The 27,413-nt window shown below is 41.1% G+C and overlaps 1 protein-coding gene across 1 annotated transcript in view; it reads left to right on the forward strand.

Moving 5' to 3' along the window:
• Nucleotides 1-26,796, forward strand: part of tmc7 (transmembrane channel like 7) — a 101,321-nt gene extending 74,525 nt beyond the window's left edge. The window contains exons 11-17 of the mRNA XM_043712160.2: nt 1,684-1,781; nt 4,118-4,301; nt 5,954-6,084; nt 8,553-8,708; nt 15,280-15,358; nt 24,879-25,006; nt 25,372-26,796. Of these exons, the coding sequence (XP_043568095.1) occupies nt 1,684-1,781; nt 4,118-4,301; nt 5,954-6,084; nt 8,553-8,708; nt 15,280-15,358; nt 24,879-24,974 (744 nt within the window). The 3' untranslated portion in view covers nt 24,975-25,006; nt 25,372-26,796. The remainder of the gene's footprint in view (nt 1-1,683; nt 1,782-4,117; nt 4,302-5,953; nt 6,085-8,552; nt 8,709-15,279; nt 15,359-24,878; nt 25,007-25,371) is intronic.
• The last annotated feature ends 617 nt before the right edge of the window (nt 26,797-27,413 follow it).

The following is a 27,413-nucleotide window of genomic DNA, read 5'->3' on the forward strand; positions in this document are numbered from 1 at the left end:
TTTAAAGCTAAGATGAAAAGTTTTTTGAACAATGAAGTAATTAAGGGTTATGGTGAGAGGATGGATTAGTGGAGCTGAGGCCACGGAAAGATCAGCCACGATCTTATTGAATGGTGGAGTGGGCTTGAAGGGCCAAATACCCAACTCATGTTCTTACGTATTAAACCATTCAGTCCTGGCAACGTCTTTGAAAATCTTTTCTGAACTCTCTCCAATTTAATAATACCTTTCATATAGCAAGGTGATTCAAATATGATCTCACAATATCCTTTGCAACCTCAACATGACATCACAAGTCCTATCCTCAGCAGTCTGAGCAAGCATGCTGAGTGCCTTCTTTACCACTTTGTCTACCTGTAATGCAACTTACAAAGAATTTACCTGAATCCTCAGGTCTCTTTTGGCTGCTTCTATGCAGTTCTAAGTTTTCTTTTCCCTTTCTTAATCTGCGGCTTTTTTCCTGCTGTTTCATTTTGAAGCAATTTTTAATTTAATTTGCTTTTGCTATGTTATGTATTTTTTTTCATGCAAGTCCTGCAATCCTTTTGAAATATTTAGCTCACTCATGAGCTCAACTATGGCAACATGTAGTAGGATTTTTAACTTGTCAGTGTAGCAAATGAGTTTATGCTGTCAACATGGTTTCAAAACCCATGAGTGATCCAAATGCTTAATTATGCAATTACAGTGAGGGATACAAGCATTCAAAAATAAATTCAATGAGGCAGAATAGGCACATCCTTCAAAAATATTGCAGGGAAAAGTACATAAATATAACAAAAGGAAATTAAATAAAAGTTGCTCCAAAATGTATAAATAGAAAAATGTTGTTTAGGAACAGGGAAGAGAAAATTAATGCTAATATACAAGGAGTGAAATTACATAATAAGTATGCATACTGTAAAAACCTAGAAAATAACTGCAAAGTAAAGTAACAGAATGTCTTAAATTATTGTAATAGAAGTATAGTAGCCAGGGCATAGGTTAAACCTGATCCAAATGGAGTCAAACTTGAGAAGAAACTTGAGATGAATAATCCAATAATATATTGCTATTTTCAGGTTTCTTTCTGGGAGGGTACAAAGAAAATATAGAGATGGAAATGTGTTGCTGGAAAAGCGCAGCAGGTCAGGCAGCATCTAGGGAACAGGAGAATCGACGTTTCGGGCATTAGCCCTTCTTCAGGAATCCTGTTCCCTGGATGCTGCCTGACCTGCTGCGCTTTTCCAGCAATACATTTCCATCTCTAATCTCCAGCATCTGCAGACCTCACTTTCTCCACAAAGAAAATATAATCAGGCATTCATAACATACATATACTAAACCTGTGCTTTAAGGGATGGAAACTAATAAGCCTCTCTGTTTGAAATCTACTCCAGAATAATATGAAAGAGCAGGGAAAAGCATATGGACGTACATGGAATAGTGTAGGTTAGATGGGCTTCAGATTGGTATGACAGGTCGGCGCAACATCGAGGACCAAAGGGCCTGTACTGCGCTGTAATGTTCTATGTTCTATATGTTCTAAATTTCGGTCTTAGCAAGATTTAACGACACAAGAAATAAATTGATTCTAGATTTTAAAAGGACTCCAGACCAAAACTCTCAATCTGATATTGCAGACTCATTTGCTTTTGCATTTCATTTCACTGATCTCTTGCCTAATATGGTTATGTATTTCAGTGCTGGGAAACCCGAATAGGACAAGAAATGTACAAGTTAATGATATTTGACTTAATAATAATTTCATCAGTTGCATTGTTTGTGGAATTCCCCAGAAAGTAAGTAATATTTATGTTCCCACCCTTTCCCATTTCATATCTTCAGAGATTGTGAATTGGTACAGGATTTAATACTTTAAGATTCATGATTATTTAATGATCAGCAAGGTCATCTATGTGTGGAACCACAGGATTTGGGGAGATACTAAACAAGTTTTTTGCATCAGTGTTTACTGGGGAGAAGGATATGGAAGGTAGAAAACATGGGAAAATAAATAGAGACAGCTTGAAAAATGTCCATATTACAGAGGATGAAGTTTTGGATGTCTTAAAACGCATAAAGGTGGTTAAATCCCCAGGATCTGATCAGGTGTACCTTAGACCTCTGTGGGAAGTTATGGAAGTGATTGCACAGCCCTTTGCTGAGATATTTGTATCATTGATAGCCACAGGTCAGGTGTCAGAAGACTGGAGGTTGGCTAAGGTGGTGCCACTATTTAAGAAAGCTGGTAAGGAAAAGCCAGGGAACTATAGACAGGTGAGCCCGACATTGGTGTTAAGCAAATTGTTGGAGGGAATCCTGAGGGACAGGACTTACACGTATTTGGAAAGGTAAGGACTAATTAGGGATAGTCACCATGGTGTTGTGCATGGGAAATTGTGTCTTTTGATTGAGTATTTTGAAGAAGTAACAAAGAGGATTTATGAGGGCAGAGTGATGGATGGGATCTATATGGACTTCAGTAAGGTGTTTGACATGGTTTCCCATAGTAGACTGGTTAGCAAGGTTAGAAAGGTTAGATCAGACCAAATAAAGGGAGAACCAGCTGTTTGGATACAGAACTGGCTCGAAGGTAGAAGACAGAATGGTCTTAGAGGGTTGCTTTTCAGACTGACAGGTTGTGACCAGCAGTGTGCCACAAGGAGCGGTGCTGGATCCACTGCTTTTTGTCATTTATATAAGTGATTTGGATGTGAGCATAGGAGATGTGGTTAGTAAATTTGCAGATGACACCAAAATTGGAGGGGTAGTGGACAGTGAAGAAGGTTACCTCAAAATACAATGGGATCTTGATCAGATGGGCCAATCGGTTGAGGAGTGGCAGATGGAGCGAGGTGCTGCATTTTGGAAAGGCAAATCGGGCAGGACTTATACACTTAATGGTAACGTCCTGGGCAGTGTTGCTGAACAAAGAGACCTTTGTTCATAGTTCCTTGAAATTGTAGTCACAGGTAGACATGATAGTGAAGAAGGCGTTTGATATGCTGTCCTTTATTGGCCAGAACATTGAGTAGAGGATTGGAAGGATGGTGCATGTATAGAATGAGCTGCCAGACAAAGTGGTGGAGGCTGGTGCAATTACAGGATTAGAAGGCATCTGGAAGAAAGAGGTTAGAGGGATATGGGCCAAAGGCAAAAGTGAGGACTGCAGATCCTGGAAACCAAAGTTTAGATCAGAGTGGTGCTGGAAAAGCACAGCAGGTCAGACAGCATCCAAGGAGCACGAAAATCGACATTTTGGGCAAAAGCCCTTCATCAGGAATAGAGGATATGAGCTAAATGCTGGCAAATGGGACTGGATTTATTTAAGATATCTGGTTGGCATGGATGAGTTGGACTGCAGGGTCTGTTTCCATGCCGTATATCTCTGACTCTAATAAGTCTGTGTCATTTTCCAAAATAAATTATTTCACTAACTTTCAAGGTACATTTATGACTTTTGGTACCCTCAGCATACTTTGGCTGCAAAATCTAGTAACATTATTTCTATAATTGCAGCTCTACTGGTGCTGTTTGGATTCAAAATGGCATTCATGCCATGTGCAGATATGTCTGTTTCAAGCTGCAATAGACTCCATGCGGGTACTGGCCCAGAGCGGTCTCACAGCAGCGATGTTGTCGGTAGAGGCATGATGGTGCCAAAGAATGGCAACATGGTTGTCTGGCAGCACAATGAGGGGACTCATGCTGGTGATGGTCTTAGCGTTGGGGTGTAAGAACACAGATCCAGGCTCATTGCTAAGCACTTAAGAAGGACTGTAATGCTAAACTTGTAAACTTTATTTATTTATTGTTGACTTTATACCTAAGATATTGTTCTTAGGTACCTTTGTATCTAAGAAGACGCCAGAGAATGATGACGTTGTATACTTTTCACTGTACTGCTGAATCCCTGTACTTGGATGGGCTGTAGTGAGGGGAGAGGGGTTTTGTTATAATTTGATTATTTTTGAAAAGGAACCAACTTAATAGATTAGTGAAAGCATAAACTATTTTTGATTATATTTCTATTTCTTTTATTTAATGATTTTAAGATTATCAAAAGGTTCAGTTTAATAAAAAATGCCACATTTTCTAAGAGCATAATTATATCTTTTATATTTTTATCTTTCAGGTTAATCGTAACCTATTGCACATGGGCCCCATTCAAGTGGTGGGGTCAACAGCAGTTTTCAGTTCCTCAAAACGTATTAGAAATTGTATATGGTCAGACTATCTGCTGGATAGGAACATTTTACTCACCATTGCTCCCTGGAATAGCAACCATCAAATACTTCATCATATTTTATATCAAAAAGGTGAGTAATCTTACTGAATAAACCAATGAAAAAAAAAATTCCTTCATTGATATAAGGCGACCAGATGAATGCATTCACCCTTAAATTTTACTTCATTATTTTTGACCGATGGATATGATCATTCATAAAATATTCAATCGTTAGTAGCAATCAAATCTGAATTCTGTCTTAGACTTCTTGATATTTAATTTGTTTTCCGCTGAGGGTTCCCACAGTGACCGAGTGGGTTACATCAGTACATAGCTAAGTAGTAGAGTAAATGCATAAAACTGCATTTATGGAGTACTTTTAAACATCTCGAATATTCTATGGTATTTTACTCATAGTGAAGAAAGTGTAATTTGAGTAATGAAGGTGACAGATTTTGTTATCTGCTTGTGGTGAATTACCTAATCTCAGTTTAGTAAATGCTTACAGGGTGCTTAGGGCAAGCCTATCCGAGTGTAGGAAAAATCAATTATTCATTTGATAGTACTGAACTTGAATATTGCTGAAGAAGACACATTTTCTCAAAGCTTTTTGTTGACTTTGCACTCATCAGGATGTTTTGAAAGAATGCCATTTCAGGGGGAATATCAATTGAGTCGTAGAGCTGTACAGCTCGGAAACAGACTCTTCAGTCCAACTCATCCATGCTGACCAGATATCCTAAATTAATCTAGTCCCATTTGCCAGCACTTGGCCCATATCCCTCTAAACCCTTCCTATTCATGTACCCATCCAGATGCCTTTTAAATGTTATAATTGTACCAGCCTCCACCACTTCCTCTGGAAGGTCATTCCATACATGCACCACCCTTTGTGTGAAAACGTTGCCCCTTAGGTCCCTTTTAAATCTTTCCCCTCTCACCCTAAGCCTATGCCCTTGAGTTCTGGACTCCCCCAATCCAGGGAAAAGATCTTGTCTATTTACCCTATCTATGTCCCTCATGATTTTATAAACATTGATAAGGTCACCCCTGAAACTTCGCACTCCAGGGAAAAAAGCCCCAGCCTGTTCAGCCTCTCCCTATAGCCCTCTCACTCTGGCACCATCCTTGTAAATCTTTTCTGAACCCTTTCAAGTTTCACAACATCCTACCTATAGGAGGGAGACCAGAATCTCACACAGTACTTACACTGTCTGAGAGAAGAGTGCTGATTGATTGGCAAATGGATTCTGATTGGTAGAGGTTGCCATGGAGAATGAACCTTTTAATAATGATTTGGAGGTGCTGGTGTTGAAATGGGGTGTACAAAGTTAAAAATCACACAACACCAGTTATAGTCTAACAGGTTTATTTGGAAGCACTAGCTTTCTGAATGCTGCTCCTTCATCAGGTGGAACCATAACACTGAGCCATAACAACCCGATGAAGGAGCAGCGCTTCAAAAGCTAGTGCTTCCAAATAAACCTGTTGGACTATAACCTGGTGTTGTGTGATTTGTAACCTTTTAATAATGGTTATTATCTAGCAATGTACAGATATTGGAAAAGAAGAAATCTGGTTTGGCTCTGATGCCCCATTGTTGAAATATCTTACCCATCTATAATTTACAAGAACAAGTAATAGCCATTTGGAAGTATGATCAAAGGACATATCAGCAGGAGAGGAAGCAAGGAAAATCGAGTCTGTGGAAATGCAACTTACAATGTCTTCTGAACCTTCCAGATATCTCTGATGAACAACTGCCGTCCTTCCACCAGACCTTTTCGAGCATCAAGCTCTAACTTCTTCTTTCTGGCCGTGCTGTTAATTGGACTTCCCCTAGCCTGTGTGCCTATCGCTTTTAGTGTTGGAGTGTGAGTATTGACTTTTATGGACTTTTTTTCCAGTTGTATTGCACAAATTGATACTTCCCCCATCATGAATGAGTTACTTACTGAGGTGATGGAATCATTTATGAAAGAGAGAGAGATCATTTAGTTTACTGAGTCCAAACCAGCTCCCTCCAGAACAATTCAACCTGGCCTACACCCTTACTCATTCCTGCAGTCTTGCAGGTTTATTTTCTTCAAACATCTATCCAATTTCTTCTATGAACAAGCCCATCATTTCCAACCTAACATTGTAACTAAACTGAACTTCACATTACCCCCAATCTATTATGGTAAATCTCTTTGAATCCTTCTGAAAGACCTTTGTATCTTTATGACAGTGTGAACCACCAGAACTGGATCCAGTACTCTGGTTGGGTCTTACCAGATCTTTGAAAGATTCAGCATAACTTTCCTGCTTTTGTCTGCAGTGCCTCTATTTATGAAGCCAAAGATACCAAATTTTTTGTTAACTCTCTTAGTATCACCTGCCACCTTCAAAGATTGTGCTGCTGGAACTGCAGATTGACTAGTAACTCCAGGGATGGGACACACATCCACTGATAGGCAAGAGTCCCACTCTCTGTTTTAGAAGTAGGAGTCAGTGATTTGGCACTTCAGGTCTGCTCTGATATTCAGTATGATCATGACTGATCATCCAACTCAGTACCCTATTCTCGCTTTCTCCCCATACCCTTTGATCACTTTATCCTAGAGTTTTCTTTATGTCTTTAATGTTTTGACCTAAATTGTTTTCTGTTGCAGAGAATTCCACAGGCTCACCACTCTCTGGGTGAAAAAATTGTCCTAATTTCTGTCCTAAAAGGCCTATCCTTTATCCTTAGACTGTGACTCCCGGTTCTAGACTCCCCAGTCATTGAAAACATCCCTCCTGCATCTACTCTGTCTAATCCTGTTAAATTATTATAGGTTTCTGTGAGATCGCCTGAATCTTCTAAACTCCAGTGAACCAATCCATTTTCTATTCATACATCAGTCCTACCAGCAATCAGTCCGTTAAATCTTTATTGTCTTCCCTCCATAACCAGAACATCATTCCACAGATAAAGAGACCAAAAATGCACATAATGCTCCTGATGTGGTCTCAGTAAGGCCCTGTGCAGTTGCAGCAAAACATCCCAGCTCCTGTATTTGAATCATATTGCTATGAAGGCCACCATACTATTAGAATTCCTTATCACCTATTGCAGCTGCATACTTACTTTCAGCATGTGAGGATACCCAGGTCTCATTGCACCTCCCCTTTCCAAATCTATCCCCATTCATAATCTGCTTGTCTGATTTTACTACTGAGGTGGATAATGTTAAAAATCACACAACACCAGGTCATAGTCCAACAGGTTTATTTGGAAGCACTAACTTTCAGAGCGCTGCTCCTTCATCAGGTAGTCTTCACAGGGCCTTACTGTACACCCCAGTCCAATACAATCATATGTGGATAACCTTACATTTATCCTCTGACAGCTTGGGCGGCACAGTGGCACAGTGGTTAGCACTGCTGCCTCATAGCGCTAGAGACCCGGGTTCAATACTCGCCTCAGGCGACTGACTGTGTGGAGTTTGCACGTTCTCCCCGTGTCTGCGTGGGTTTCCTCCGGGTGCTCCGGTTTCCTCCCACAGTCCAAAAATGTGCAGGTCAGGTGAATTGGCCATGCTAAATTGTCCGTAGTGTTAGGTAAGGGGTAAATGTAGGGGTATGGGTGGGTTGCACTTCGGCGGGGCGGTGTGGACTTGTTGGGCCGAAGGGCCTGTTTCCACACTGTAAGTAATCTAATCTAATCTAAGCTTGTTAACCCAATAAAAGTCCAATTTATTTCTGTTTCCAGTTAGCTAACTAATCCTTTGCCTATGCTAACATGTGATCCCTACACCCTGAGCACTTACTTTTGATGTGGCACCTTCTCCAATGCCTTTTTGGAGATCCCAGTACATCACATCTACAAGTTCATCTATATCCATCTCATTGTTACTTTGTCAAAGCACTCTAATAAATTAATAATACAATTTCCCTTTCACACAACTATGTAGCCTCTGTTTAATCACATTGATTTTTCTAAGTATCCTGCTATATTGTAGTTTAATGCAGCTCACACAACCTGCTATATAATTAATGGGTGTATACTTATTTATATGCAATCATACATATTTGTTAAGCATCTAAGACCTCTGAGCTTATCAGTTGACTTTTAGTATTGACAACTGCTGAATCTCTAGAATATAAAAGACACTTGGCTTCAAACCAAAAATTCAATCATTTATCAAAGCTGCACAAATGTTGATGTTGAAAATTTCCACATTTTTAAAAGGAATCCTGCTGAAGAGAAAAAAACAAAGTTGAAAACGTGATAGAATAATGACAGAGAAAGGACTTGTGAAGTAGGTTGGTTGTTATTATATTAGAGATAAAATAATTTTTTTTTGCTTCCAATCAGGATCAAATCATCCAAATCCTGTGGGCCATTTGTTAAATACAATATATCGTGGCATGTCATACCAGCAACCATCGACCATTTCCCCAACGGCTTTAACAAGCTTCTGTATGGTTTGGCATCTGAGGCTTTTGCAGTGCCATTCTTTTTATTTGTATGGTAAGAAGTTTTTTATGGTAAAATTAATGACCAGCAAATAGTTCATAATCTTTCAAAAGAAACCATTAAATTTACCTCTGTTAAACAACGTACTGAATTGTTCATAGTTTTTTGATGTTCTAATACACTAATTACATAAAATTCTAGAGTCAGAGTTTTACAGCAAATTCAGCGCACTGTGCCAAGATCAATCATCAAATACCGATATTTTTCTAATTCTGATTTACAGCACTACGCTTGTAGTGTAATATACTGTGATGTTTCAAGAATTTCTCTAAATCTTTCTCAAATGTTGGAAGTGTTGTGCCTTTCAGGTGGTGAGTTCTAGTGGGAGAGAAACTTTCTTTAAATCCCCTAAGTTTCCTCTACGAACCTGAAATTTATGTCCACTGGCATTGACACCTCCACGAAGGGGAAATTTTCTCCATATCCACCCTATTATGTTCCTCATAATTTTACACCCCTCAATCAGGTTGTCTCTCAGTATTCTCAGCTCTTTAAACAAAACATTAACCAATCCAGTCCGTCTCCATAGGGCAACATCCTGCTGAATCTCCTCTGCACCCTTTCCAGTGCAATCATATCCTTCCTATAGTACAGTGACCAGAACTGCACACAGTACTTTTGTACAGCTTGATTATAACTTCCATGCTCTTGTATTCCATGTCTCACCTAATAAAGGCAAGTATCTCATGCCACCTTAATTACTTTATCTACCTATCCTGCTGCCTTCAATAATCAATGGACAGGCACACCAAAGTCCCTCTGTACCTTTGTGCTGCGTAGGATTCTACCATTAAATATATATTTTCCTGGTGTGTTAGTCTTCTGATCAGCTCACCTATATCATCCTATAGTCCAAAACTTTCCTTTCTCCCTATTTTCCACCATTTTCATGTTAGCTGTGAACGTTCTGATCATTCCTGCTATATTCATGTCTTGAAATTATATTATTAAACATTACATAATTAATAAATCATTCTATATCACCTTATACATGTATATGTTTACCCATAATCCTAATTTATTTAGCCCATTTAATATAAAAACAATTATTTCCAAAGATGTTTTTACAGAGCCTGAAGAAAACATATTGAGCTAAGGAAGGAGCTAGAGGTAATGAATGGGGTGAAAAATGATGAGCAGTATGTATTGGCAAGGCTGGCTATGCTTAGGGAAGGTAAATAGCTTGGTCCAAATGGTTTTTATTCCAGATGACCAAAGGAATGGGTGTGAAGATAACAGAACGGCTTACCATCACGTTCCAATCTTCTCTCGATAAGGGAGATGGGCTAGAAGATTGGAAATAGCAAATGTAATTCCTTTGTTTGAGAAAAGATCCAAGGCCACTCCTCATAACTACTGTTCAGTCAATCAAATAAGCAGCTAATGGAATAGGACAGTCAGTATCAGTTTGGCTAAGAAGCTTGCTTAAGGACAGGAAATTCAGAGCTGAGGAAATGGTTGTTTTCAGTACTGGAGGCTGGTTGATTCTGAGGTTCTGTAATAGTCAGTGCAGTAAATACTGTTTTCCAATAAATATAAAGGATATTATGAAATTAGAGAGGGTTCAGAAGAGATTTACAAAGGTGCTGTCAGGACTGGAGGGTTTGAGTTATAAGGAGAGTCTGGGACGTTTTTCACTGTAGCATCAGAGGTTGAGTGGTAACCTTATCGATGTTTTTAAAGTCATGAGGAGCATACACAAGGTGAATAGCGAAGGACATTTCTCCAGGGTAGGTGAGTTCAAAACTAGAGAGCACATTTTAAGATAAGAGGAGGAAAATTTTAAAGGTACCTGAGGGGCAGCTTTTTCACACAGAGGGTGGTTTGTTTGTAGAACAAACTGCCAGAGAAAGTGATAGAAGCAAGTACATTTACAACATTTAAAAGACGTTTGGACAGATACATGAATACAGTCATTGAGTCATAGAGATGTACAGCATGGAAACAGATCCTTCAGTCCATCTCATCCATGCTTCCTAGATATCCTCAATAATCTAGTCCCATTTGCCAGCACTTGGCCCATATCCCGCTAAACCCTTCCTACTCATATACTAGTCCAGATGCCTTTTAAATGTTGTAATTGTCCCAGCCTCCACCACTTCCTCTGGCAGCTCATTCCAAACACGTACCAACCTTTGCATGAAAACATTGCCCCTTAGACCCTTTTTAAATCTTTCCCTTCTCACCCTAAATCTATGCCCTCTAGTTCTGGACTCCCTGACCCCAGGGAAAAGACCTTGTCTGTTTACCATATCCATGCCCCTCACGATTTTATAAACCTCTATAAGGTCACCGCTCAGCCTCCGACGCTCCAGGGAAAACTGCCCCAGCCTATTCAGCCTCGCCCTATAGCTCAAACCCTCCCACCCTGGCATCATCCTTGTTGGAAATATTTAGAGGTATAGGGCCAAGCACAGCCAAATAGAACTGGGTTTGTTTGAGAAACTTGGTCGGCATGGACAAGTTGGACTGATGGGTCTGTTTCCATGCTGTGTGACTCTGACTATGACTTCATAAATTGAATATTGGAATACAACATAAAATTTTAAACTTTTTCTGATGATAAAGGATTCTGGGTAATCCAAGATGGAAAACAGGAAAGATTTCTGGCTGCAACAGCTGCTCCTTTTTTGAGGTATTTTAGCTGCTGTAGGTGATTTCCTCGAATTCCAGGAGCAGCAATTACTGTTTTATATGCTGTTGCATTGTTTTGGAACTTTGGAAAAAGATAAGTCAAAACAAAAGCAGTTTTAAAAGGGAGAAGAACAGACAAAGAAAGCACATGGTGAGGTATGTACAGGAGAGAAAGAGAGAAAGAAACTGACACTGCTTTTGCTGCTTGAATTCATGTATTGCTGGACATCGGTGTGCATTTCACACAGAGGGTGGTACGTGTATGGAATGAGCTGCCAGAGGAAGTGGTGGAGGCTGGTACAATTGCAACATTTAAGAGGCATTTGGATGGGTATATGAATAGGAAGGGTTTGGAGGGATATGGGCTGGGTGCTGGCAGGTGGGACTAGATTGGGTTGGGATATCTGGTCGGCATGGACAGGTTGGACAGAAGGGTCTGTTTTCATGCTGTACATCTCTATGACTCAATGAAACGTTGTGGTGTTGCTGACAGTGAGGATACTGACCAGTTAAAAGAGGACAGGGATAGGATAGCAGAATGGCCAGGAAAGTGACAGATGGAATTTAATACAGAGAAGTTTGAGATAATGCAGCTTGGCAGCAGAGATAGGAAGAGGCAATTATAGACTTCATGACAGTTCTAAAGAGAGTAGGGACAGAAGGACTAAGGGCTTCATGCACTTAGATCTTTGAAGGTTGCAGGTCATATTGAGAAAGTAGCTAGAGTCAAGTGTGTGGTGTTGGAAAAGCACAGCAGGTCAGGCAGCATCTGAGGAACAGGAAAATGCTTATTCCTAATGAAGGGTTGTGCCCGAAATGTAGATTTTCTTGCTGCTCAGATGCTGACTGACCTGCTGTGCTTTTCCAGCACCACACTCTTGACTCTAATCTCTAGCATCTGCAGTGCTAACTTTTCCCTGAGAAAGTAGCTATCAGAGCATATGGGATCTTGGGCTTCATAAGGAGATTATGCTGAACATTTTTAAAGCTATGCTTAGGCTACAACTAGAGGATAGTGTTCAATTCTTGTCACTACACTTTAGGATGAGTGTGAGTATCCTAGAGACAGATTAGACGAGATTTACCAGATTTTTTTGGTTTACAAGGGTAGGTTGGAAAGGCTGGGTTGCTGACAGTCAAGGAAAGGAGGTTGCTGGGCCATGTAGTTAGAGGTCTACAAACATTTTAACAAGTTCAGGTAGACAGGGGAAGGCTGTTCACATTAACATGATGGTAGGCTGCAGGCAGAGATTTAAATCACAGACAAGACATTTGAGGGGGATTTGAGATAAGAATCTTTTACACAAAGACTGGTAGTGGTCTAGAACTTGCTGGCTACATAATGGCAGAGATTAAAACCTCTTCTCTGCGCAATATGCTGACCATTGTTCTGAATTCTCCAACTGTATCTCCCACCCACTCGAGAAGAAATTTTAAAAAACAGTGTTCAAAACAAATGATGTAAACTTTAACCCAGGCAAAAGAGAAAAATAATTGAAAACAAGAGTATAGTTTTGAACAGCAAGCACAAAATCAGAAGAGAGTTTCTGACAGCTCAATATGAATTGATCAGTATCCTTTGCATAATATTATGAGCATCATAAGTAGCCTGCCCCTTTATTCCCTTTCAAGTTAATAGAACAGGAGGATTATATTGTTTGCAAATGTATCCTTAAGGAATAGTATCACCAATTATAAACAATAAATTATTAGTTATGAGCTTTGTGCCAACTATAATAACTTGAAATTTTAACTTCCAGAGGTGCAAGAATACCTGACTTAATCCTTACTCCATTATCAACACAAAAAAAGCAATTGCTTTGTGTGGAGCCACAGAAAATGGGGGAGATACTAAATGAATATTTTGCATCAGTATTTACTGTGGTAAAAGGTATGGAAGATATAGACTGTAGGGAAATAGATGGTGACATCTTGCAAAATGTCCAGATTAAAGAGGAGGAAGTGCTGGATGTCTTGAAACGGTTAAAGGTGGATAAATCTCCAGGACCTGATCAGGTGTACCCGAGAACTCTGTGGGAAGCAGGAGAAGTGATTGCTGCGCCTCTTGCTGAGATATTTGTATCATCGATAGTCACAGATGAGGTGCCGGAAGATTGGAGGTTGGCAAACGTGGTGCTACTGTTTAAGAAGGGCAGTAAAGACAAGTCAGGGAACTATAGACCAGTGAGCCTGACCTCAGTGGTGGGCAAGTTGTTGGAAGGAATCCTGAGGAACAGGATGGACATGTATTTGGAAAGGCAAGGACTGATTAGGGATAGTCAACATGGCTTTGTGCATGGGAAATCATGTCTCACGAACTTGATTGAGTTTTTTAAAGAAGTAACAAAGATGATTGATGAGGGCAGAGCAGTAAATGTGATCTATATGGACTTCAGTAAGGCGTTCGAAAAGGTTCCCCATGGAAGACTGATTAGCAAGGTTAGACCTCATGGAATACAGGGAGAACTAGCCATTTAGATACAGAACTGGCTCAAAGGTGGAAGACAGAGGGTGGTGGTGGAGGGTTGTTTTTCAGACTGGAGGCCTGTGACCAGTGGAGTGCCACAAGGATCGGTGCTGGGTGCTCTACTTTTTGTCATTTACATAAATGATTTGGATGTGAGCATAAGAGGTACAATTAGTAAGTTTGCAGATGACACCAAAATTGGAGGTGTATGGACAACGAAGAGGGTTACCTCAGATTACAATAGGATCTGGACCAGATGGGCCAATGGGCTGAGAAGTGGCAGATGGAGTTTAATTCAGATAAATGCTAGGTGCTGCATTTGGAAAATCAAATGTTAGCAGGACTTATACATTTAATAGTAAGGTCCTAGGGAGTATTGCTGTACAAAGAGACCTTGGAGTGCAGGTTCATAGCTCCTTGAAAGTGGAGTCACAGGTAGATACGATAGTGAAGAAGGTGTTTGGTATGCTTTCCTTTATTGGTCAGAGTATTGAGTACAGGAGTTGGGAGGTCATGTTGCGGCTGTACAGGACATTGGTTAGGCCACTGTTGGAATATTGCGTGCAATTCTGGTCTCCTTCCTATTGGAAAGATATTGTGAAACTTGAAAGGGTTCAGAAAAGATTAACAAGGATATTGCCAGGGTTGGAGAATCTGAGCAACAGGGAGAGGCTGGACAGGCTGGGGCTGTTTTCCCTGGAGCGTCGGAGGCTGAGGGGTGACCTTATAGAGGTTTACAAAATTATGTGGGGCATGGATAGGATAAATAGACAAAGTCTTTTCCCTGGGGTCAGGGAGTCCAGAACTAGAGGGCATAGGTTTAGGGTGAGGGGTAAGATACAAAAGAGACCTAAGAGGCAACTTTTTCACGCAGAGGGTGGTACGTATATGAAATGAGCTGCTAGAGGAAGTGGTGGAGGCTGTTACAATTGCAACATTTAAGAGGCATTTGGATGGGTATATGAATAGGAAGGGTTTGGAGTGATATGGGCCGGGTGCTGGCAGGTGGGACTAGTTTGGGTTGGGATACCTGGTCGGCATGGACGGGTTGTACCGAAGGGTCTGTTTCCATGACTCTAAACTGAGCAGGTCTTGCAGCATCAGGGCAGAGAAAGCAAGAGGATATTTTGGGTCCAGTGACCTGTCTTCAGAACTGTTCTACTCTTCTCACTCCATTAAAATGAGGAAAGGCGAGGAAGCCACATATTTTTTGCAAGTATACATATAGATTTCCTTTCAGTCATAAAATGCTTTTTAAATGCAAGTTATCATCATTATATGTAATATAATGCATTGCTGAGCATTTTATTGGCCTACTTAAAACCACAACAAATAAGCAAAGCTCGAATGGCAAATAATGAAGTGATATGGTCTGAAAATGCTGTATCACTGTGGGCTAGGGACAGGGATTCGGGCACAATATGTAGTACTTTTCTATACATCATTCAATTTTCATTCTTTCAGCCTTATCCTTTTCTATCTGGTTGCGTTGGCTGGAGCACATAAACGAGTTGTTGATCAGTTAAGAGAACAACTGGCAATGGTAAGTGATTTGAATTCCATAATCATGATCTTAATTTTCAACAATATTCATCTGATGTGATTAATTACCAGTTTAGCAGATGGTCCATAGCTTTTGATAGTATGCATATGATGCATTTTAAAGTTTAGGAGTTTCTTTAAAGTCATTTTTAAAAATACAGTTCCTTTTCACAGATGTGGTATTGTGAATTTGCCTAGGGATTTACTATGTGAAGATGCAAAGAACGTGATAAGAATTTAAACCACCCTTGCCAGTGAGAATAGTACATGAGTGGTAAAATTTAAGAACATTTCCTGCCTGCCCCATTCCCAGCCTTTGTCATTTCCATGGATGATGCCTCAAACTATTGATGAAACATCAACTACTGATGAGACAGCCAGGGACTTGCTTCACATTCAGATATCATAGTGTGGTGTTTTGCAATACACTGTCTGCTTTACCTTGGGAATACCAGACAGTCTGCAAGCCAAAAGCTGAACTATGGTGGAGACAAGGTAAATTTACAAAATTGGCTTCTTTTAGAGCTCAGTGTAGGTCAAAAGGAACAGGAGCATTCTCCATTAGGCCTTACAAGGACCCTAGGGCTTCTCCTCAGCCATGTCCTTCAGAGTTCTCCTCCTAAAGATTCCGGAGACTATTCTCAGGGGTCCTTTTTGACCTCCTTTTGGTAAATTCCCACACCTGTCAACCTGACTAGGTAATATAAACAAAAATGGAAATTGCTGGAAAAGCTCAGCAGCATCTGTGAAGAGGAATCAGAGTTAACGTTCTGGGTCCAGTGACCTCATATTACAACAGGATCTGGACCAGATGGATCTTTGGGCTGAGAAGTGGCAGATGGAGTTTAATTCAGATAAATGTGAGGTGCTGCATTTTGGAAAAGCAAATCTTAGCAGGACTTATACACTTAATGGTAGGGTCCTGGGGAGTGTTGCTGAACAAAGAGACCTTGGAGTGCAGGTTCATAGCTCCTTGAAAGTGGAGTCGAAGGTGGATACCAAATGAAGAAGACATTTGGTATGCTTTCCTTTATTGGTCAGAGTATTGAGTACTGGAGTAGGGAGGTCCTGTTGCAGTTGTACAAAACATTGGTTAGGCCACTGTTGGAATATTGCGTGCAATTCTGGTCTCCTTCCAATCGGAAAGACGTTGTGAAACTCGAAAGGGTTCATAAAAGATTTACGAGGATGTTGCCAGGGTTGGAGGACCTGAGCTATAGGGAAAGGCTGAACAGGCTGGGGCTGTTTTCCCTGGAGCGTCAGAGGCTGAGGGGTGACCTTAAAGAGGTTTACAAAATTATGAGGGGCATGGATAGGATAAATAGGCAAAGTCTTTTCCCTGGGGTCGGGGAGTCCAGAACTAGAGGGCATAGGTTTAGGGTGAGAGGGGAAAGATATAAAAGAGAGCTAGGGGGCAACTTTTTCATGCAGAGGGTGGTACGTGACTGGAATGAGCTGCCAGAGGAAGTGGTGGAGGCTGGTACAATTGCAACATTTGAGAGGCATTTGGACGGGTATATGAATAGGAAGGGTTTGGAGGGATATGGCCTGGGTGCTAGCAGGTGGGACTAGATTGGGTTGGGATATCTGGTCGGCATGGACGGGTTGGACCGAAGGGTCTGTTTCCATGCTGTACATCTCTATGACGCTATGAACCTTCCTAAGGGATCTAGCTGGATACCAGATGGAACTCCAGAAAATTCTCCTTAAATGTGGCTTTGTTGTTAGTGCCTTCACATCCCCAAAATCTGTCATGCTTACTACCGGGCATACTGTTCCACACAAGTGCCAGGCAATGACCATCTCCAACCAGAGAGAATCTAACCATCACTCCTGGACAGTTAGTGGCTGAATCTACCACTGTCAACATCATGGTGTTTACCATTGACCAAGAACTGAACTAGTCATATAAATACTGTGGTTACACGAGCAGATCAGTGGCAAGAGATTCTGTGGTGAACAACTCATCTGCTATCCCAAAGTCTGTCCACCATCTACAAGGCAGAAATCAGAAGTATGATCAAATATTCCCACTTGGGTGCAGCTCCAACAACACTGAAAATACCATCCGGGACAAAGCAGCCTGCTTGATTGGAACCACATCCAGAAACATTCACTTTCTCCACCACCGACACTCGGTAGTGGTAGTATCTATCATCTACTGCAGAAATTCACCAAACCTCCTTTGACAGAATCTACCAAATCCACAACCATTACCATCTAGACAGATAAGAATAGAAGATACATGGAAATATCACCACCTACAAATTCCCACTTAAGCCAATAACCATTTGGCTAAGTCAAAAGAGATTCTTTAAGTATATTAATAGAAAAAGTAGGAGAGACTAGGACTCCTCAAGGATCAAAGTGGGTGTGTATAAGTGGAACCGCAGGAGATGGGTGAGGTCTTCAATATTTCACTTCTGTGTATACCGTTGAGAAAGACATGTAGATTTGGGGAAGTTAGTAGTGATACCATGGGGACAGTCCATATCACAGTAGAGGAGGTGTTGGACGTATTAGAATGTATGATGATTTGATTAGATTAGATTCTTACAGTATGGAAACAGGCCCTTCGGCCCAAGAAGACCACACCGATCCTCTGAAGAGCAACCCACCCAGACCCATTCCCCTACATTTACCCCTTCACCTAACACTATGGACAATTTAGCATGACCCATTCATATTTTTGGACTGAGGGAGGAAACCGGAGCACACGGAGGAAACCCACGCAGACACGGGGAGAATGTGCAAACTCCACACAGTTGCCTGAGGTGGGAAATGAACCGGGTCTCTGGCACTGTGAGGCACCAGTGCAAACCACTGTGCCACCGTGGTGGATTAATCTCCTGGTCCTGACCAGTTATATCCAAGAACCCTGTAAGAGGCTAGAGAAGAAATTGTGGGGGTCTTGGCTGATACTTTTGCATCATCATTAGCCACGGATGTGGGCCTGGAAGACTGGAGGATAATGAATATTGTGTCATTATTCAAGAAGGGCTGCAAAGAAAATTCTGAGAATTGTAGACCAGTCAGCCTAGCATCTGTGGTAGGTAAATTACTTGAGCGGATTCTGAGAGATAAGATAATTGGAAAGGCAGGGTTGGATTAGGAGTAGTCAGCATGACTTTATGCAGGGGAGATCATGCCTCACAAATTTGTTAGAATTCTTTAATGAAGGTTGATGAGAATGTAGTCACTGGGGACTCCATAGTTAGGGGGAACAGATAGAAGGTTCTGTGGGAACGAGAGAGACTCATGGTTAGCGTGTTGCCTCCCAGATACCAGGGTTCGTGATTAGATTACTTACAGTGTGGAAACAGGCCCTTCGGCCCAACAAGTCCACACCGACCCGCCGAAGCGCAACCCACCCATACCCCTACTTTACCCCTTTAACCTAACACTACGGGCAATTTAGCATGGCCAATTCACCTAACCCGCACATCTTTGGACTGTGGGAGGAAACCGGAGCACCCGGAGGAAACCCACGCAGACACGGGGAGAATGTGCAAACTCCACACAGTCAGTCGCCTGAGTCGGGAATTGAACCCGGGTCTACAGGCGCTGTGAGGCAGCAGTGCTAACCACTGGGCCACCCGTGTTGCAGGTTCTGGGATTTAGATGTTTCAATAAGAACAGGGAAGGTGGTAAAAGAGGGGGGGGTGTGGCATTGTTAGCCAAGGGTAGTATTCTGACCAAGGGTGTCAGAAAGGACATTTGAAGGCTTGTCTATTGAGGTAGTATGAGCTGAGGTTAGAAACAGGAAAGGAGAGGTCACCCTGTTGGGACTTTTCTTTAGTTTCAGAGATGTACAGAAAAGGATTGCAAAGATGATTCTGGATAGGAGTGATGTCTTGGATCGTGTTTTCAGGATCCTTAAGGGGGAAGGGGAGCAGCCCCAAGTCATGGTCCAAATAGGTAACAGTGACATAGGTAGGAAAAGGGCTGGGGATTTAAAGAAAAAATTCAAGGAGCTAGGGTGGAAGCTTAGAGCTAGAACAAACAGAGTTGTTATCTCTGGTTTGTTGCCCGTGCCACGTGCTAGCGAGACAAGGAATGGAGAGAGAGAGAGGAGTTGAACATGTAGCTACAGGAATGGTACTTGAGGGAGGGTTTCAGATATCTGGGTAATTGGGGCTCATTCTGGTGTAGGTGGGTACTCTACAAACAGGATGGTTTTCACCTGAACAAGAGGGGTACCAATATCCTGGGAGGATGTTTGCTAATGTTGTTTGATAGGGTTTAAACTAATTCAGCACAGTGATGGGAGCATAATTTGTGGCTCCAGTGTCCAGGAGGTTGAGAGTAGTGTGGTCAGAAATAAGGTTTCAATGTTGCAAGAGTGCACCAGCAAGCAGTAAGGTGGTTTCAAGTCTGTCTACTTCAAAGCCAGGAACATCCAGAAGAAGGTGGGTAAACTTGTAGCATGGGTTTCGTACCTGGGACTTTGATGTTTTTGGCCATTTTGAAGACTTGGATAGAGCAGGGACAGGAATGGTTGTTGCAGGTTCTGGGATTTAGATGTTTCAATAAGAACAGGGAAGGTGGTAAAAGAGGGGGGGGTGTGGCATTGTTAGCCAAGGGTAGTATTCTGACCAAGGGTGTCAGAAAGGACATTTGAAGGCTTGTCTATTGAGGTAGTATGAGCTGAGGTTAGAAACAGGAAAGGAGAGGTCACCCTGTTGGGACTTTTCTTTAGTTTCAGAGATGTACAGAAAAGGATTGCAAAGATGATTCTGGATAGGAGTGAGAGTAACAGGGTAGTTGTTATAGGGGACTTTAACTTTCCAAATATTGACTGGAAATGCTATAGTTCGAGTACTTTAGATGGATCAATTTTTGTCCAATGTGTGCAGGAGGGTTTCCTGGCACAGTATGTAGGCAGGCCAACAAGAGCTAGGCCACATTGAATTTGGTACTGGGCAATGAACCAGGCAAGGTGTTGTATTTGGAGGTAGGTGAGCACTTTGGTGATAGTGACCACAATTCGGTTATGTTTACTTAACGATGGAAAGGGATAGATATATACTGCAGGGCAAGAGTTATAGCTAGGGGAAAGGCAATTACAATGCAATTAGACAAGATTTAGGATGCATAGGATGGGGAACAAAACTGCAGGAGATGGACTCAATTGAAATGTGGAGCTTATTCAAGGAACAGCTGCAGCCTGCCTTGATATGTATGTACCGGTCAAGCAGGGAAGAAGTGGTGGAGCAAGGGAGCAGTGGTTTACTAAGGAAATTGAATCTCTTGTCAGGAGGAAGGAGGTGGTTTGTGTTAGGATGCGATGTGAAGGCTCAGTTAGGACACTTGAGAGTTACAGGTTAGCCAGAAAAGACCTAAAGAGAGAGCTAAGATGAGCCAGGAAGGGACATGAGAAGTTGTTGGCAGGTAGGATCGAGGAAAACCTTAAAGCTTTCTATAGGTTGTCAGGAATAAAAGAATGATGAGAGTAAGGTTAGGGTCAATCAAGGATATTAGTGGGAAGTTGTGTGTGGAGTCCGAGGAGATAGAAGAAGTGCAAAATGAATATTTTTCGTCAGTATTCACACAGGAAAAAGACAATGTTGTCGAGGGGAATACTGAGATACAGGCTACTAGACTAGACGGGATTGAGTTCACAAGGAGGAGGTGTTTGCAATTCTGGAAAGTGTGAAAATAGCTAAGTCCCCTGGGCCGGTAAGTCCCTTGAGCCAGATGGGATTTATCCTAGGATTCTCTGGGAAGCCAGGGAGAAAATTGCAGAGCATTTGGCTTTGAGCTTTATGTTGTCATTGTTTACAGGAATAGTGCCAGAAGACTGGAAGGTAGCAAATGTTATCCCCTTGTTCAAGTAGGGGAATAGAACCAACCCTGGTAATTATAGGTCAGTGAGCTTTACTTTGGTTGTGGATAAAGTGTTGGACAGGATTATAAGAGATAGGATTTATAATCATGTAGAAAGGAATAAGTTGATTAGGGATAGTCAGCGTGGTTTTGTGAAGGGTAGGTCGTGCCTCACAAACCTTACTGAGTTCTATGAGAAGGTGACCAAACAGGTGGATGAGGGTGATTTGGCAGTTTGGATCAAAAATTGGCTAGCTGTAAGAAGACGGGGTGGTTCATCCTGGAGTTCAGTTATGAGTGGTATAGCGCAAGGATCTGTTTTGGGGCCACTGCTGTTTGTCATTTTTATAAATGACCTGGAGGAGGGGCTAGAAGGTTAGGTGAGCAAGTTTGCGGATGATACGAAAGTCGGTGGAGTTGTTGACAGTGAGGAAGAATGTGTCAGGTTACAGCGGGATATAGATAAGTTGCAGAGCTGGGCAGAAAGGTGGCAAATGGAGTTCAATGTAGGTAAGTGGGAGGTGATTCACTTTGGTAAGAGTTACAAAAAGATGGGGTACTGGGCTAATGGTCGGATACTTGGTAGTGTGGATGAGCAGAGGGATCTTGGCGTCCATGTACACAGATCTCTGAAAGTTGCCACCCAGGTAAATAGTGCGGTAATGAAGGCATATGGCGTACTGGCTTTTATTGGTAGAGGAATTGAGTTCCGGAGCCCTGAGGTCATGTTGCAGTTGTATAAGACTCTGGTGCGGCCGCATCTGGAGTATTGTGTGCGGTTTTGGTCGCCATACTATAGGAAGGATGTGAAGGCACTGGAACGGGTGCAGAGGAGGTTTACCAGGATGTTGCCTGGTACGGTAGGAAGATCTATGAGGAAAGGCTGAGGCACTTGGGGCTGTTTTCATTGGAGAAAAGAAGGTTTAGGGGTGACTTGATAGAGGTGTACAAGATGATTGGGGTTCAGATAGGGTTGACCATGAGAACCTTTTTCCACGTATGGAGTCAGCTATTACGAGGGGGCATAGCTTTAAATTAAGGGGGGGTAGGTATAGGACAGATGTTTGGGGTACATTCTTTACTCAGTGAGTTGTGAGTTCATGGAATGCCCTGCCAGTAGCAGTGGTGGACTCTTCCTCTTTATGGGCATTTAAACGGGCATTGGATAGGCATATGGAGGATAGTGGGCTAGTGTAGGTTAGGTGGGCTTGGATCGGCGCAACATCGAGGGCCAAAGGGCCTGTACTGCGCTGTATTTTTCTATGTTCTATGTTCTAAAAGACCGATAAGAGGGCGTAGAAGGATGGGTTAGTAAATTTGCAGATGACACTAAGGTCGGTGGTGCTGAATGATGTTGCAGGTTACAGAGGGTAATAGATAAGCTGCAGAGCTGGGCTGAGAGGTGACAAATGGAGCTTAATGTGGAAAAGTGTGAGGTGATTCACTTTGGAAGGAGCAACAGGAATAGAGTACTGGGCTAATGGTACTATTCTTGGTAGTGTGAATGAGAAGAAAGATCTTGGTGTCCATGTACGTAGATCTCTGAAAGGTGCCTCCCAGGTTGATAGAATTGTTAAGAAGGCATACGGTGTGTTAGCTTTTATTAGTAGAGGGCTTGAGTTTCGGAGCCATAAGATCATGCTGCAGCTGTACAAAACTCTGGTGGGGATACACTTGGAGTATTGAGTAAAGTTCTGGTCACTGTATTACAGGAAGGATGTGGAAGCTTTGGAAAGGGTACAGAAGAGATTTACTAGGATGTTACCTGGTATGGAGGGAAGGTCTTAGGAGGAAAGGCTACGGGATGAGGCTGTTTTCGTTAGCGAGAAGAAGGTTGAGAGGTGACTTAATAAAGACAGACAAGATAATCAGAGGATTAGATAGGGTGGACAGTGAGAGCCTTTTTCCTCGGATGGTGATGGATAGCATGAGGGGACATCGCTGTAAATTGAGGAGTGATAGATATAGGACAGATATCAGAGGTAATTTCTTTACTCAGAGTAGTAAGGGCGTGGCAAGCCCTGCTTGCGACAGTAGTAGACTCGCCAACTTTAAGGGCATTTAAATAGTCGTTAGATAAATTTATGGATGAAAACGAAATAGTCTAGGGCTTCAGACTGGTTTCACAGGTCGGTGCAACATTGAGGGCTGAAGGGTCTGTATTGTGCTGTAATGTTCTATGTTTTACAAATAACAGTCCAGTGCCCTTTTGAAAGCCTTGCTTGAACCTGTCTCCACCACATTCTCAGGAGGTGCTATCCAAATCACTCACTGTGTGCAAAGGTTTCTACCTCATGTCACTTTTGTTTATTTTTCCAATTACTTTAAATCTGTGCACTCGTTCTCAATCCTTTCATGATTGGGTAGTTTTTTCCCTATTTGTTCTGCCTAGACTCTTTATGATTTTGAATACCTCTATCAAATTTCCTCTCAGACTTCCTGTCTCCAAGGAAGAGAGTTATAACATTTCCAGTCTATCTTCACAATTGGAAGTTCCTGATCCCTGGAACCATTTTCGTGAATCTTTCCTGCACTCTCTCAAATACCTTCACCCCTTCCTAAAGTATGACATGTGGAATTGTCCTCAATACTCCAGCTGAGGCTAAACTAGGTTCAACATAACCTGCTTGGTCTTATATCCTATACCCAATCATCTCAGGTACTGTATGCATTATTGGCCATTCTTGAAACCTGTGATCTATGCACATATATGTGTGGGATGGCACGGTGGCACAGTGGTTAGCACTGCAGTCTCACAGCACTAGGGTCCCAGGTTCAATTCCAGCCTCGGATGACTGTCTGTGTGGAGTTTGCACATTCTCCCCGTGTCTGCGTTGGTTTCCTCCGGGTGCTCTGGTTTCCTCCCACAGACCGAAGATGTGCAGGTCAGGTGAATTGGCCATGCTAAATTGCCCATAGGTTCGGTGCATTAGTCAAAGGGAAATGGGTCTGGTTGGGTTACTCTTCAGGGGGTCGGTGTGGACTTGTTGGGCCAAAGGGCCTGTTTCCACACTTTAGGAAATCTAATCTAATCTATATACCTGTAATCCCTTTAGGATTGTACCTTTAGGATTGTACCTTTATATTGTCTGTCCAAGGTCTTCCGACCAAAATGAGTCACTTCACATTTCTCCACATTGAATTTCATTGTCGATCTGTCTGACCATTTTCTCAACTATCTCTATATCCCTTTAAAATCCTACAATCTCCTCACAAATTTACTTATCAGTTAAAGTTTTGCTAACTCAGACGATAAAAAATATACAAAGTTATTTCTTGAAGAATCCTGAAAGATAACTAGTATATATCCAGGAATGGAAATCGGAAAGAAGTGATTCAGGAAGAGTTATATTTGATATCTGAACCAGACAGTTTACTGTGGGTGGGCTGATTTGTCAACTCAGCTCATTATTGGAGCCTGGAGACTTTACATTGGTTTGAGTGGAAACTCAACCATAACGATCAACATCATTTATAACTAGCACCCAGCTGACCACATAATGATTACTTATAATGAGATGCTAACAACTTAGTAGCAAGACAATGGAATGTTTTGGTTTTACATTTATTGAATATAGAATAATTAGCTGCATATATCAAGGCAGCGTTTGTTGTTTGAATACTCAGTTCTCCAAATTATTTTCAAATGGACAACTCTCAGAATATCTACTTACAGTGGTGACTATTCTTTGCAGCAAAGCCGTGACAAACAGTATCTTATCAAAAAACTGACAAGAGATTCGCTCCTTTTGAAGAAGAGATCTACCACATCGACCATTCAGGAAAACTGAAGGGAGACCATTTCCAAGGCAGTATTACCTCGGTAAGTGAGCTATGCTGTCTGTTGTGATAACCCACTATTTCAAGAACTTTTTCTTGCATTGCACATTTTTATTGAAAATCCTTCCTGAATGTTTTGTTGCTGATCAAGGTAAATATTTTTGGAGGTATTTCTCATGAAATTTCTTAAATTGTGCCTTTGCTGTATTAAAAATCATATTGTAATTGCGTTGCATGGAAGCTTTTATGGGCACAAGATCTTGCAAATATTCATTTTTTTGTAAATCATTTGGGAAACTTTTTTTCAATAAAATAGTGTATTTCTGATCTACTTCTGCCTCTTTTTGTACTTCTCACTGTTAATTCCTATTTATTAACAGATGATGCCTTTAATATTTGTCTATGTAGGAGTGGAAGCATGTCTTAATACTGTGAAAGAAACACAATATTTGCCATCCAGATGCATCATTACAAACTGCTATCCAGTTCCACAACATCGAAGACAGAAACAAAACCAGAAAGTGCAGGAGAAACACAGCATGTCTGGCAGCATCTGTGGAGAGAGAAACAGACTTAACATTTTGAATACACCTTCTTCAAAACTGTCCTAGATTAACCTTTTGAGTCCAGTCTGACAGTTTCAAAGAAGAATTAGGCTGAACTTGAAATGTTAAGTCTGATTCTCTCTCCACAGATGCTGCCAGACATGCTGGGTTTCTCGAGCACATGTTTCAGATTTGCAACATCTGCAGGATTTGGCTTTAAATTGTGTACCAACCAGTGTGGTGTTGACAGCTTTGCTTCAGAACTTATAATGATTGTTAATTTGAATTTAATGTCTCCCCTCCTGTATCATAGTTTTTTCAGATTCCACTTGTTTGTGAAATTTATTTTAATGCTACTACATAGTAGACAACTGGTAGAAATTTTACAATCCCACATCCACATTAGGGATATTTGAACTTGAGTACCCTTAGTTGCAAGCATAACTAGTATTGCACCTTAGCACCCAATCTAAATCACAATCAATGTAACCTAATCTGCAGCTTCTTGCTACTCACACCAATCCTATCAGCTTTACAGATCTATCTGTGCCTTTAGTAAATTACCTAGATGTCCTTACAGTTTCTGTTTAAAATCAGTAAACAAAACCAGCTGTCAAACTACTCTGTTTACAGCACACTGTAGCTGGATAGCTTTGCTCAACAGCCTTGGTTTCTAAAAAATAGCAATTAAGGGAATGTCTGCTACAATTTTGTAAATATTTACCGTGTACTTCTGGCATTTTCATAGATTGTCTACTGTAACCTCAACAAACAGTCAGGAGAACCTTCGTTACCTACTTTAGTAACATCCTTGTAAAACAAACTGAGATAAATGTAGTTATGAAGAGGTGTCCATTTATCCATCAATTTAATTAGTATATCCTATTTTAGATCGATAGAATCTTGTTCTAGGTTACAAGGTTACAAGACTTGTAAAATTATTAACTTTTTTATCTACTAACTGCATTATTTCATATTATATCTTCAGTATAACAGCTTCTCCAGAAAACTTACTCTATCAAAGAATGCTGCTATTATTATCGCAGTACTGCCTTATTAAATTACGTTTTGTTGCTTCATGTTTGGGTATTTGTTTACAAAGTTTCTTTGGGACACTTATTTATGAATTCCCATAGCTTCAGGTGGAGTAATGGATTATTAACAAATGCATATTGTAAGTTATTGCATGAAATGTTCCTCAAGTGTTTCTGTTTCAAGTGTATACATACAAATATGTCTGTAAAAATATTAAGTAATTAACTTTGCACAAATAAAGTTTTTCAAACAATTTATTGTAATATGAAGTTTGATTATCCTATTCTGAAAATTGCTTACATTAAACCAAATATTTCAACGTAATCAAAAAGGTAGAAAATCATGCAGGACCAGTAACAATGTTGATATAATCTTTATTCTGAATTTGGAATGTAATTACACCAACATTTCGCACAAAGTATTCTGAAGTAAACACTCTACTTCCAGAGTTTTAGCTCTGTTACTTTATGTCCAAAAAAAAGCTTTCTATATTTTGCGAAGATATCGAGGGGCAAAGTGGTGCAAAATAAACCTTCCCAGTTAAGGATAGGCAAAACAATAACTAAACGAACATGTGGAAAGGTGATGGTGTGGCAGTGGTAGCAAACTCATTATGTAAAATAATGTTATTGTTCCTCATAACAGAGTACTTGCCATACTCAACCAGTCCACATCTGCAAAATTCAAAACTACACATCTGCAATTGTCATCATCTACTGAACAAACCTGACGGCTAGAAATCTACACGAACAACCAAAGTAGACCAACATTCGAGCTTATAATGTGGCTCATTTACTAGAACTGAGGTATGCAGGTACTCATTCTCTGCAAGCAAAAGGAATATGTTGAAATTTTCCACCTTTTTTGAAT

The sequence above is a fragment of the Chiloscyllium plagiosum genome, unplaced genomic scaffold (assembly GCF_037043375.1).
Source record: "Chiloscyllium plagiosum isolate Xiang-an unplaced genomic scaffold, Cpla_swu_hap1 HiC_scaffold_20, whole genome shotgun sequence".
NCBI classification, from domain to species: Eukaryota; Metazoa; Chordata; class Chondrichthyes; order Orectolobiformes; family Hemiscylliidae; genus Chiloscyllium; species Chiloscyllium plagiosum.